The 14,279-nt window shown below is 42.1% G+C and overlaps 1 protein-coding gene across 1 annotated transcript in view; it reads right to left on the bottom strand.

Annotated features, from left to right (window-relative positions):
* CR2 (complement C3d receptor 2) overlaps positions 1 to 14,279 on the bottom strand; it is a 97,784-nt gene that overhangs the window by 52,394 nt on the left and 31,111 nt on the right. Inside the window, exons 9-14 of the mRNA XM_060277482.1 lie at positions 10,135 to 10,231; positions 8,318 to 8,403; positions 6,085 to 6,282; positions 3,982 to 4,164; positions 3,818 to 3,880; positions 177 to 224 (exon numbers count right to left, since the gene is read on the bottom strand). Of these exons, the coding sequence (XP_060133465.1) occupies positions 177 to 224; positions 3,818 to 3,880; positions 3,982 to 4,164; positions 6,085 to 6,282; positions 8,318 to 8,403; positions 10,135 to 10,231 (675 nt within the window). The remainder of the gene's footprint in view (positions 1 to 176; positions 225 to 3,817; positions 3,881 to 3,981; positions 4,165 to 6,084; positions 6,283 to 8,317; positions 8,404 to 10,134; positions 10,232 to 14,279) is intronic.

The raw sequence follows: 14,279 nt of genomic DNA, 5'->3' as shown, positions 1-14,279 counted from the left end.
CCCAAGTCTCTTCACGATATTCTTCTGATAAAATTAATCCTCTCTCTGGACTTATCAGCAGTAAATATTGACAAGACTCCATTCCTCCACTCTGGTTCTATCCATAAACTCAATTCTTACTCACTCCCTACTTCTTAAAATGTATCCACCAATAACAGTGAAAAGCAAGTGTTTACCAATTTCAGGGTCCAGCGTGACTCCTCCTCCTCCTCCTCCCCCCATTCCTGGAACAGATGTGTAAAGAGACTGATATCAACATTCAAGTACTGATAGCTCTCCAATTATGCCCTTTCAAAATCAGGAGTCAGAAAAGTCCATATAGGGTGCCATATGGTCTCAGGACACCAGCTCCTCAATGGTCTCAGTCTTTGGAATCAGCTTTAGGAAGTTAAAATGTATTTATATTTTAAAACTGCTGATGCTACTTCATAATTTGATTTTTTTAGGCTGCCTTGTTTTTAACATTGGATTTTAAGTAAGCAGAGTAAGCAACTGTTGCTGTTGCAACCACTACTAGCGGTGTGTGGGTGGGGGGCAAAAGAATGAAGGAGAGAAACATTTGAGTACTCCTGCGGAGTAAGAGGAGTGGAGCAAGTAAGCATCCTGGGCAGCAGCAGCCATCGCCATGCAGGAGGAGGGGTGGAATGAAAGGGAGAAATTTCCAGATCACTACCACCACCAATGAAGCCAGCACAGTTCACAAGGATTCATTTACATCAGGTGTGGGAAACTGGATCCAATCAGGGGGCCAGATCAGGGGCGTAGCCAGGATGAAAATCAGGGGGCCAAGGGGCGGGGCCAAGGGGAGGGGGAGGGGCCACAGCGGGGCAAGGAAAGCTCCCTTCTCCCTTGCCAGCTTTCCCTCCTCCCGCCCCGGCGATCGCGGAGGGGGAGGAGGGGATCGGAGCAGCCCAATTTCGGGTTGCTCCAACTCCCTCCTCCCTCTCCTCGAACAGCAGGGGCGAGGGGGCGCCAGGATCAGCCCGAAATCGGGCTGCTCCGACTCCCTCCTCCCCCTCCGCGATCGGCAGGGGCGAGGGGGCGCCAGGATCAGCCCGAAATCGGGCTGCTCCGACTCTCTCCTCCCCCTCCGTGATCGGCAGGGGCGAGGGGGAGCCAGGATCAGCCCGAAATCGGGCTGCTCCGACTCCCTCCTCCCCCTCCGCGATCGGCAGGGGCGAGGGGGAGCCAGGATCAGCCCGAAATCGAGCTGCTCCGATCCCCTCCCCCCCTCTGCAATCGCCGGGGCAGGTGGAGGGAAAGCCCCACAGCCAGCCAGGGAGAGGGAGACGGCACCGGGCGGGCAGCGGGGCAGGCTGGCCAGCGGCCCTGCTTCTAGGGGGGGGCAATTGCCCCCTCCTGCCCCCCTGCCTACGCCCATGGGCCAGATCCTTATCCCCGTCAAAGGCCAAGTGTGAAAGGTAGTCAAACTTGCTAATCACTGGGGCTTTAAAGCCATGCACACTGCTCTCTGCAAGGACTGCTGATCAACTGGTTCTCGGGGCTCCCAAAAAGCCACAAGCGATGCTATGCAGATGCCCAACAGCAGAATCTTGTCCTGAAGCATGTTAACCTCCAAAGCTGCAAACCCTTTTTTGGCCCAGCTGCATCTTTTCTTGCCCCACCCTTCACATCATATATGATGTGAAGTGTAGGGCAGGAGAGTGTGGCTTGGCCAACAGCATCTTGTGACCCATTGGAGAGGCCTAGCAGGCCAAATTAGGTACCTGGGGTGGAGGTTTTACACTGCTAGTTTACAGCAAGAATGTGGAAAATGTGGCCCTTCAACTTCTATCAGCAGTAGCATGATCAATGATATGACTTATGAGTCTAACATCATCTGGAGACCAACAACTCGATATTGTAGAGGACCTGCCATATACTCTTTCTCAATTTTATTATTTTAAAATCAAATTTCTGCCTGTAAGCTTTTAACTTTAATGTCTACTAGGCAGCCTACATATCACTGAGAACCTGCAGCATCAAAGCCTTCAGTTTTGTCTGTTTTTAACACCCATCATAGCCTCCCAACTAAAGGACACTGTGTATCAGGACTGAGAAAAGTATTTACTCCAAAAAAAGCCTTTGAAAAGCTGTTGCTAGTCAGAGCACACCAAACCACATTAGGCTAGGTGGAGCAATGATTTAAATTGTATAGGCATTTCTATCTCCCTCTGATCTACGCACCTTGAGCTCAAGACACTATGACCAAACGCACGAACAGACCTATAAATTTCTCTTGAAGAGCAGTACATAATTTCTATAACAAATATAATTCCATGAGAGTAAAAACAAATTGTTTACCAGTTTCAAGTTTTATCACTTTCACTCTCAGGTGCTGACTACAAATGCATTTATGCCTTCTTTCAAAATTAATAGTCAGAAAATTAATGAGATTCACACAAACAGGTTTTTTTCATGATATTGTCTGTGGAATAAGCTTTAGAAAATTAACATGTGTATTTTTTAAACTGCCAATCTTATTTGTATTTTGAATTTTTCATAGGCCAATTTGTTTTTAACATCTGATTTTATCTGTAAAGGTAAAGGGACCCCTGACCATTAGGTCCAGTCGTGACCGACTCTGGGGTTGCGGCGCTCATATCGCATTATTGTCCGAGGGAGCCAGCGCACAGCTACCAGGTCATGTGGCCAGCATGACAAAGCCGCTTCTGGCGAACCAGAGCAGCGCACAGAAACGCTGTTTACCTTCCTGCTATAGCGGTACCTATTTATCTACTTGCACTTTGAGGTGCTTTCAAACTGCTAGGTTGGCAGGAGCTGGGACTGAGCAACGGGAGCTCACCCCGTCACGGGGATTCGAACCGCCGACCTTCTGATCGGCAAGCCGTAGGCACTGTGGTTTAACCCACAGCGCCACCCGCGTCCCCGATTTTATCTGTACCTTCTCTATAACACTTTATTTGTACTTGTACATCGTTGGGCTGGTGACCAAGAACACATGAGCAGTCAAGTTTTAACAGGATGAGGGAAGCCTCAAGCAAGTGGAGCACGTGACCATTACTACCCACATCACTAGCAGTAGGTGGAAAGAAATGTCTGAGCAGGCTGGTGGAGGGAGCAAAGCAAGCAAGCTGCCCAGGAAGTTGCCACTGCTAGGTCCACATTGCTACCACTCTGGAGAGAAGGAAACCTGCATTTCAAAACTACAGGCTTTCTTCTCTGGGCTGAGGTGGGAGGGTGAAGGAGAGAAAATCCTTCTGGCTTTTGACCTCCTGCCCATTGGTGGCAGGCAGCCCAAGCTAGCACAGTGAGTGAGTCGGTCACCCAAGCATGTGGAGTGGGTAGTGAAAGGGGAAAGTCACTTCCCAATACCACGGGCTGGTTGCTTCTTACTGGAGAAACAAGCTCCAAAGAGGTCCACCAGACACCACGATCCTTGCGCCTCACTCTACCCCATCTTGTCAAGTGGCTGTGACCTGAAAAGTGACCTGAGAAGTCAGGAAAGCAACAAAGCCCCACCCATACTGCCTCACCAGATGCTACTGCAGAATGCAAGGATCTGGGAGCAGGCAGGAGATAGGTAGTGTCTGAAAGGTAGCACATGGGGCAACGAGCAACACAAGTAAGCGCACAGCCCCTAGTTAATGTATATTTTTGGTAAACCACTTACAAAGATTTTAATAATTAAATATTATTCAATTAAAACATAAAATATAAATGCTTTGGAAATTTTTGAACTCCTGATTTGATCATGCAGGATGGCTTATTTCACTTTGCACCTGAAGCAGTTGACCAAAGATAAAAAAAAAAACTGAAAATTGAGAGACTGAAGTCCCATTTTTTTCTCTTTCACCTGTCTCAGAAGTTGTATCTTTATTCTCTGATTGGGGCGGATCAACAGTGGTGGTGAAAATACCTGCAAGAAAAGACAGAGGAGGCAAAGAAATATGGAGGTTCTGCATTAAAGTGCAACACAATACCCTGCTTTTCCTCCCAAGGAGCCCTTGTGATACTTACCCTTGAGACACTGTGGAGGAGGAGGATGCCATACGCTGTCAGCCCCACATTTACTATTGTCGCTCCCCACCAGAGTGTATCCATGTTCACAAACATACATTATAAGATTATTATATTCATATGTAGGTCGAAATGTAGTTGTCAACATTCCATTCTTAATAGAGGGTCTAGGGCAGCTGACAACTGAAAAGAGATGAGCAGCATTTAAAAAGATACTTGTTAATTAACCTATGGGTTACCATGCACAATGATTTAACTATGGTTTATTTACTGCCAGCAAACCACAGTCTGAAGTTGCTTGCATTTAAACTTCAGTTTGTTTTAACTGTGGACTGGCATTACATGTGGGTGCAGCACCCTTTTCTTAACCGTGGCTTGTTTGGCCACCCCATCTCAGACACTAACCAAACTGCAAAGACACAATGGAAGAGAGACTGGAAAACAAAGCAAACTGGAAAAGCAAGCAATGGTTTGCATTATTATCTGTGAGATAATTAATACTTTACTTATGACTTGTTAAACAGTGGATTCTATGCAAACCAGGCCAATGTCTCCACCAAAGCAGCAGCAGGGACTTTATACTTGCAAACTACCAAGAACCACCCAAATTTGGCAAAATGTTTTCTTTTTTAACAGAATCTGTATATTCCAAATTGGAAGTGCACACACAAGATGATTCCACTTATTGTGGCTTCAAACAACTACAGTGGAACCTTGACTTACATACGCCTTGTCTCGCAGACATTCCAAGTTGCATCTGCGGCAAACCCGGAAGTAAACACCGGATTTGCCGCAATTTACGCATGCATGGAAGTGGCTTCTGCCATTTGCATGTGCGCAGAAGCGCTGCCGCCATCTGCGCATGCACAGAAGCGCACTACTGCTGAATGCGCACGCGCACAAGACGTCTCTTCTAGCGTACAGTTTCAACCAGCGGATGGACCTCCGGAACGGATTATGTCCGTAAGTAGAAGTTCCACTGTAACTGATTGAATAAAAATATATAATCTTCATTATATAACATTATTTATTTGACAGGTCTATAAACTCCTTCAAAGACAGAAACTATTCAAGTGATAAAATCAGATAAGAAATCAAAAGACTAACCTCTAAAAACAGTAACACTGTCCCTGCAATTATACTACTGTATTACAATTCCAAAAAACAGTCTGGGTCACACTTCGAGGACGGCTTTCTAGGAACTGCTAAGAACTATTTAAAGCCCTCTGTAACTTTGGACCAGGTTACACAGTGCCTCAGATTTTGATGTTTATTTGTTTAGTACATTTATAACATGCCTTTCTTCCATCTGGGCACTGAACTGACCCAGATCTGACCCAAATCTGCTTAGTTTCAGCAAGGTGACTACATCATTGATTGGCTCACAGACCATCTGCTGAAGTGATTTCACCAAGGTATACGTGACAGTTTCTACCTACTGAGTATTGTTCTTAAAAAAGCAACTCACATGTGAAAATCATTTCCTATGAAGCTGAAATGCAGCATATAGTGTTATGCCTGTATACTAAGGGGTAATATTAGGTTATCACGTATTTTAGTGTTACTGATATCTTCTCAAAGCATTTTTGTTTAGTATAGATACTGCACAAAAAGCCCTTGAAATGTGAAAAGCCAAAAAAAGGGGGGGGGAGAAAACCCTGCAAAGAATAGCAATTACTACTTAATACTCTTCCCTCCATGTACTGCAGGAAATTTATATTATTTTAATTATTCATTGTACTCTGAGCACAACAACCCATTCCTGCTAAAGGTAGTAATGCATAAGTCCAAATGAAGCTAATGGAATAAATTACTCACAACTAAATCTAAGTTTCTTTGTTTTCAATGTGACTTCATAGTGGCTATCCTTGACTGGATCAGGCCACAAGCTTCCCTCAAAATGACTCAGGTTAAAACAAGCTACTCATTGAGGGGGCAATGCTATTGCATATCTCATACTGCATCTCAATCCCACTAAAAACCTCAGAGGCTGAATAGCAGCAGCAGCATTGTGTACCAGCTTACAAATATAGCTCACTCCAGCAAGAACTTTATTTATATTAACGTATCACAAGGAAGCTACTAAGCATAAATTTCCATCACCTTTACATTGAGGGGCAGCTGGACGCCACTCTCCATTTCTACCATCTGCAGCAGTTGAACACGTAATGGTTCGGCTTCCAATAAGGGAGAAAGTAGGGTTACAGGTATACGTTACTGTTGTGCCATGGTCAAACTCATCTAAACCTCTGCCAGTGTGTGCACCATTGGCAATGTCAGGAGGGGGGAAACAGGGGATTCCTGGGAAGCAGAAGCAACATGAACAGTTCAGTTAGACCACAATTGCAAAAGCACCCCTGCTGGGGGGGGGTAATCGGACTAAACTTATTTTCACTGAAAAGATGTTTCCTTTTATAAAGTAATCATTTGATACTTATTATAGGCATGTGCATCTATTTTGGATGCACCCAAACATTGAAATAGTGGGCTGTTGTGAAGATATTTCCACCTCCTCCAAAGCAAACTGGGTCTTATGTGAAGCATGTTGCCCCTAAATATTCACAGAGGAAGCTACCAAAGCCCCCTTACCTACTTCAGAGCAGGGACTGCTCTGGAAAAAAAGAGATATCAAGAAAGCTGTTGCGGGGGGGAGATAAACGATACACCAAAAAAGCCAACCCACAACCAAGAACTCTGTTGCCCCAAAGTTCCTTGATAGAGAAAACCCCCTCCCAGTTTTTATTTTTGCAGGGGGCTTTATTTTCTTCATGGAAATCTATGGAGGCAGTAAAACTAGGGAGTAAAAGCTGTCCTCTGAAAACAGTTGAGCGGGAACCCCCACTCCCCAGGATGGTCCTTGTGACCCCAAGAGACCTTTGTAGGGATTCCACTGTCCTCAGCTTCCTCACTATTACAGCCTTTACATTTCCCCGTTTATGTCTATGGAGACAAGGCTGTCTTCACAGCTGAACACAGAGAAATAACAAAGCCTGAACCCCTGAAAACCACTGGAAGGAGAAGGGAACATTCCTACCCAGCAAAGCCACTTTAAAGCTATGCAAAGTTGCCAAGAAGGAACTGCTTCAGCTGAAAACTTAAATGACGTTTCAGGAGGCTTCCAGTAATCAAGGTACATAACTTGGCCAATTCTTCCTCAATCCACACACATGTGGAATACTAACTCCAGAAGAAGATAGGTCCCCAAAAATGATATGGGGCAACCAGCGGATGACACAAATTCAGACTCCTCACAGGCCACTGTTAAGTTTTAAACACCCAAGCCGAAAGGTGAGCCCAAGAAACATAGGTAAAAAAAATGGAATATGTTGAAGTCTAATCATTTTTAGACAGATCGTGAAGCTGAGGCTCCAATACTTCGGCCACCTCATGAGAAGAGAATAATCCTTGGAAAAGACCCTGATGTTGGGAAAGATTGAGGGCACTAGGAGAAGGGGATGACAGAGGACGAGATGGTTGGACAGTGTTCTCGAAGCTACGAACATGAGTTTGACCAAACTGCGGGAGGCAGTGCAAGACAGGAGTGCCTAGCGTGCTATGGTCCATGGGGTCACGAAGAGTCGGACACGACTAAACGACTAAAAAACAACAATCATTTTTTATTTCTTTAATCTGCTTATTATTACCAGTTTATTATTATCCACTTTTCCTCCAGGGATGGTTCTCTACCTCCCTATACAAGATCACCACAGAGAAGAGGATCTTCTTGTGGTCCTCAAACTAACCCCTTTCACCAATGAATAGTGAGTACAACTTGGGATTGGTGATGTGTGGATGTTCTATATACCTGTACACTGCTTTATTCCCTCAGATCCTCTCTGAATAATGACAATGAAGCAAAGTTGCTTCCATTACTTCCACTAAAACTTAAATACTAGATTGAGAGGGACAAATCCTTTGTTTCTAGGAACATTGGAAAGTTGCTTAATGAACAGGCTGTGCAGGGTTTTTGAAGAAACATACCCATTTGCAAGGAATGGCAGAGGTTGAAATGATGTGTCCAACATTCTTCCCTGCTCTGATATCTTATGTGTCTAATTCCTCCCTCCTCGAACACCAATTTCATGAATTCCCAGTAACATGTGTTTTGGCAACTAACATATGTTATTTCATTGCACAAATTTCCTGTTCTGGGGAAAGCTACAAATACAGTCAGCTGGTTGGAAACAACAATTATGGTGAGTATCTGGAACAAGATCAGAAAGTATCTTGAGTTTTTCATATGGGTTGAGGACACTTACACATTTGCAATAAACAGAGCCACACTATAACACATTGAGATTAACCTTAATAAACTAGAATTAACAAATCATCTTACGTTGGCAAAGTGGAAGTTCTTTATTCCAAACAACTTGGCTGCCTATAAGGGAACATCGAAGAGTCTTTTCGCCTACTATTCTGAACCTAAAGGGAAAGAGAAACCTTATACAGTATTTTAATGCAAAGGGTGTAGGTGTGCAGATAGAGGATATTTCTTAGCCAGTACATATACCTTATTTAGACTATACTCTCCCCTACAGTGTCACCATTCTGCTAGTTGACACAAAAAGAAAATAATGGAACCAACCACCACCAGTCCAAAAGCAGAAAGAAACAACACAGCAGTAAGAATATTAACAGCAGTAGGATTAAAATCTTTTCAAGTAATATTCAATGAAACCTGGCTAAAAAGGTCTCTGCTTGGTGCTGAAATGTTGCAAAAATAGGGTCAGGAGAAGTTTCCTGAAGAGAGGATTCCATAGATGGGGTACTGCAACAGAAAAGTCTGGTTGCTGTCAGTCTAAGTTGAAACAACCTAGCAATTCACTTCACTTCACAATACAGAATTATTTCTTTTTTTAAAAAAAAGAGTGCCCACATAAAGTCAAATCAAAATAAAAACCTTGATAGCTTGGATGACAGGCTGTAGTACAGGCACCCCCAAACTTTGCTCCTCCAGATGTTTTGGACTACAATTCTCATCATCCCTGACCACTGGTCCTCTTAGCTTGGGATCATGGGAGTTGTAGGCCAAAACATCTGGAGGGCTGCAGTTTGGGGATGCCTGCTGTAGTGCTTTCAAAAGAGAGCCTGGGCTTTTTAATTTCATTATAGTGCACTTCCTCAGGTCAATATAAACCACTTGAAATACAATTCAGGTATCTAATGAGGGTTTTGCACTGCGCTATAATGGGGAGTGGCATGTCACCTTAAAAACAAAGGGGAGCAGTAAAGGCAGGAATTCATTATCTTTTAAACATGTATTATTTCATTAAAACTATGTGAGTCCCCACCCTTGATTACTATTTTAAAAAATCAAATTATCAATACCACTATCTAAAAAACCCATCATTATTTTACCATATTGCAAGGGGCAGGACTGCGGCTGCAACAGTTTGGTTTAACAAGCCCTGTAAAATATTCTTATATCTATTTTGCTATTTTCCTGGAGAAAGGGAGAGGTTAGGGTAATATATGACAACCCTGAAGGGTAGTCTAATGGTAATGGTGCTATTCTGGCATATTGTTTTTCTGTGAAGTGGCTTGTAGCAGCAGTGCAATCACTTAAGGGCTGCAAGGAGCAAACGGAAACAGAGAAAGAATTGAGGAGTTCAGTAGTGATTGGAAAGACATTCAGATGCCAAGTCCAACCATAGAAAGACAGCGGTTCTGCCAACTGAGAAATACGGGCAGCCCTGTTTATCCAAGGTTACATTCCGAAGCACTGTGCATCATGTATAATTAAAACCCATTAGAAAAAACCTGCAAACACCCCGCTCCACCCCATGATGTTTCAGTGACATCTTTATGACGTTTTTGCACGTTACTTCCAGGTTCAGCGCAATGTGCACCCATATTGAATGTGCATAAACGGAGGGCTGCCTGGAAACAAAATGAAAAATCTGAATACAAATTGCCACTGCTTAGGTAGTAAATCAACTAGAAACAGTGGATCTGTTCCTTCTTTATTAATTTATTGGGAGCATTTACTCCCCTCTATACCCTCTCTGTGGGCACCCATGATTATAATTATAAGATAGAGCTGATTTTTAACAGTAATGCTTAATATGGTAACAATTAATATGTGTCTGTCACCAAGCCCTCCCAGGAGTTTTAAACAAAGCAAGGTGTTACAAACGTTGACTTAAAACTCACCCCTCATCACAGCCTAGAGTTATTTCATCACCTAGTCGCAAGTCTGTTGCTTTTATTATTCTGCCATTATCTAAAGTTATAGTAGGACATAGCCTTCCTAAAAGAAAAATCAGAACAAGCATTAGCACATGCAACCTTGATTCATTCTTTTTTAAAAAGGGTATCCTATAGACAGATGGGGCTCCTCAACCTTGGAAGGAAGCCCATCTAGGAGAAGGAAAGCTCTGGTCCTAAACCTTCACTGCCTTGCAGTATATCTTCAGAAGAAAAGGCTAATGAGTAAACCCTATATAGAGCAGTGTCCCTAAGACGGTTGTATGGCGCCTTGGATGCCTCCTGCAGCCAAGCTGGTGCCAAACAAATTGCTCCGCTTTCCTTTGGTCCACATTAATGAGGGCAAAAGTGGACCAATAGAAATAATAACAGTCAAAAAAATAAATAGAGAAAAAGTCTGGCATGCATATAGAGAGTTGTTAGAGGAGAAAGAAGGAAAATTGAAACTTAAAGATTTTGATGAAGTAAGAGAAGTTGTTCAAGATTGGTTGCAACATCGACAATTAAATGAGATATTTAAAGAAGATACCTGTAACAAGAAAGGTTTTAGTTATACCGTATCTAGATTCCAGAAAGAAATTGTAGATGAAAATTTTAAACTATTAAAAAAGATGTATAGTATTTTATTAGAATGGGGCACCAAAGATGAGGAGGTGAAATCCACAATGATTAAGTAGGCACAAGATGTAGGACACAGTATACAATTAGAGGACTGGGAGAAATTATGGAGAGTAAATTTGAAATTTACTGATTGTATATTATTAAAAAATAATTCTATGAAAATGATGTACTGTTGGTATATCACACCAATGAAAATGGCAAAAATGTATAGATCAAGCTCCAATAAGTGCTGGAAGTATAAAGAGAAGGAAGGCCCATTTTATCATTTATTGTGGAATTGTAAAATAGTTAAAAATTATTGGGAAATATATAATGAAATGGAAAAAATGTTTAAGATAACTTTTGTTAAAATTCCAGAAGTTTTTTTGCTAGGAATTTTAGGTCAAAGGGGGTGGTGGTGGAAAATTTAATAAAAATTATTTACCAAAAAAAGAGAGAGAGAATAAGGAGGCCAAAAGCGGGAGTCTTGTGGTCTGGGCTGCCCACATCCTTACACACCACCCAAACTTGCATCCCTGGGAGGTCATTTGGGTGCTGCTCACATCTCTTGACACAGATGGATGCCAACAACACTACAGGAACCAAGGTCATTTCCAGATGACCTGTTAGAGCATTCATGCTTTTTTGTGTTATACCACAATCTTCAGTGCATTTTCCTGCCACACACTTTACTGCAAGAAACCTATTTTTTTTAAAGCAGGTTTGCTGACAAGGGCACCAAATACACTGTGCTGTCAGAATTTGTGGGTATTAGATTGGATCCCACCTGCAAAATAGACACAGTCTGGAAGTACTCTTGAAAATACTATCTTCTCTAACAGGTATCCAGTTTTATTGGTTTTTCATAATAAGGTCATCTGTTGGCTGCATCCGGCCTTTAGGGTTGTTTCTTTTCTGCTTCATGAGTTGAAAGCAGCTGAAAGATCATTTCTTCCCATATTGTACTCTTATCCTTTTGTCACCTCTGATAAATAGATGTTCTAAGTTTTGTTAGTGCTGACACTGTCTAGTATCAAAAAAGAAGACAGCTGAGATAATTAAAAATTCTCTTTTGTTGACTACAAAGTTGTAATACTGCTTCCATGCCCTTGTGTTTATCTCAACTGGTTAAAACTAAGGTATTTTGTTCAAATAAAATTAACAGTTATACTTTAATTAATTAATTAAATTGATCTACCAGCCTTCATGGGAATATGACAGGGCAGTTAAGTACGGTACTTTTAAGTACAGTAGTTTTGTGTGCCTGCTAGGGCTATTGTGCACTTATATTCTTAAAATAATGAAGTTGGATCCAATAAGAAAATATTGTGCATATTTTCCAGTCGGTCCACCTCATGCCTAGAATGTCAGCCCCCCCCCCAAAAAAAAATTCCTTCAACTTTTCAGAAATTTTACATCTCCAGTCATGGTGAGGGAAAAATCAGGCTTGGGCAGCATCTAGTCATTATTTTAGGTTGTAAAGGTAAAGGGACCCCTGACCATTAGGTCCAGTCATGACCGACTCTGGGGTTGCGCGCTCATCTCGCATTATTGGCCGAGGGAGCCGGCGTATAGCTTCCAGGTCATGTGGCCAGCATGACAAAGCTGCTTCTGGCAAACCAGAGCAGCACATGGAAACGCCGTTTACCTTCCCGCTGTAGCGGTTCCTATTTATCTACTTGCATTTTGACATGCTTTCGAACTGCTAGGTTGGCAGGAGCTGGGACCGAGCAACGGGAGCTCACCCCGTCACAGGGATTCGAACCGCCGACCTTCTGATCAGCAAACCTTAGGCTCAGTGGTTTAACCACAGCGCCACCTCTCCAGGAAAAGAACTGTCACGGCTGGAACCCCTCACCATCACGATATCGTAAGAATCATGGAATTGTAGAGTTGGAAGGGACTCCAAGGGTCATCTAGCCCAACCCCCTGCAATGCAGGAATCTCAGCTAAAGCATCCAGCTAAAGAAGCTAGTTCAACATTCAGGTCCAGTTTAAATGTCTTAGGAAAGAGCAGCTGCCTAATACAAATTCTATTCAATATTCTGTAGCAGCTGCCTAATACAATTTCTATTCAATATTTATTTACAGATATTGTCCAAGGCAGCTTACTATATATTTAATATAAAAATACAATAGAACAGAGAAGACTCACTAGGACAGGACCAAGAGCTATATACGTTTAACCCTCATTCTCAGATGTTCTGACAACCACTTTGCTGCTGAATCTCCTGGCCTGGAAATGGGTGCTAAAGCAGCCAGATATAAGTCCCTCATAGGCCAGGAATTCCTACAGGTCTGGAGTTGCTGCCGATGTCTCTCACAGCTTTGGGCTGTGTCATTGAGGAGAACCAACTATTAACTACTGGTTAATTTTTTTGTTTTTATGAGGAAAACCCTGGTACTTGGAGACTTGGAGAAATTAAACGGGGAAAAAGGTTTTATTTTACAGAACAAAACTGGTAAAACAAAGGATGTGTATGTAGATAGAAATCTTTCAAGAAACAGTTAATGTGTTTATATTTATATTAAATTTAGTGGATGTTATAGGCTTCCATACAAGGTGGCAAACACACACTTCTTTTCAGTTATTTCACTTCAGTTCCTTAAACTTAATTGTATAGATGTTACAGCTTAGGTCTTAATACTTGAGTTCTTCAACAAGGTTTCCCAACCTTTTATAAATCACATTCCTGAGGCTTCTTACTGAATGGAGACCCAAGCAGAGTGTTCCCTAAAAACTCTATTTCTCCTGTCCCCTATTCAACTTCCCAGTTTTTCTCTTGTCTGTACACTCCTAAAAATACATGACACAACCTCCTCAAAAATCCAATTAAGATGTGTTAGGTGGGCAAGAGAGGGACTTAAGATCAGATAGAGAAGGAAATGAGCAACAGATATGAGGTCCTGGAGAGTGAGAGGTTGTTCAGAACATAACTAGGAGCAATAAATTCCTACTCGTTAATTGTATGTTAAATGAGTAACCTTATATATTTGAACAGAATTAGTCACATGAACAAAGCTTTGGAAAATAAGATGTTATAGCTAGTAAAAGTTATTTAATATGGCTTAACAATCAGAACAGTATATCAAAAATGTTGACATCTCAAGGCCAGTTTTAAGCCTTTTTTGGGTCAATCTCATCTTTTATATATTTGGTTTGCTTGAAGTAAAACCCTCATCTATGTGTAATCATTATTAAATTTAAAAGGGAATACCTCAGAGATATGCAAGAAAAATGCATTTGAATGCAGAATGTGGCAGTGAATAGAGAACAGGAGCCTACCATTACATCAAATTCTAGAACTAGGAAGGACACATCATGCTTAATGTACCACAGGTTCAGTTTAAACACAAGGAAATATTTTTCTGTGTATGGAACTTTGGAATCAAAATAAATAATGGCCAACAGTGCAAAGGACTAGAAAGAAGCAGCATTAGAAAGAACAAATGGGACCAGCTGCAACAAAATGCTGTGCTATTCCATCACT

Source organism: Zootoca vivipara, chromosome 7 (genome assembly GCF_963506605.1).
Source record: "Zootoca vivipara chromosome 7, rZooViv1.1, whole genome shotgun sequence".
Taxonomy (NCBI): domain Eukaryota; kingdom Metazoa; phylum Chordata; class Lepidosauria; order Squamata; family Lacertidae; genus Zootoca; species Zootoca vivipara.
Note: the sequence above shows the minus strand (reverse complement) of the source record. Positions and strands in the feature narration are given on the sequence as shown.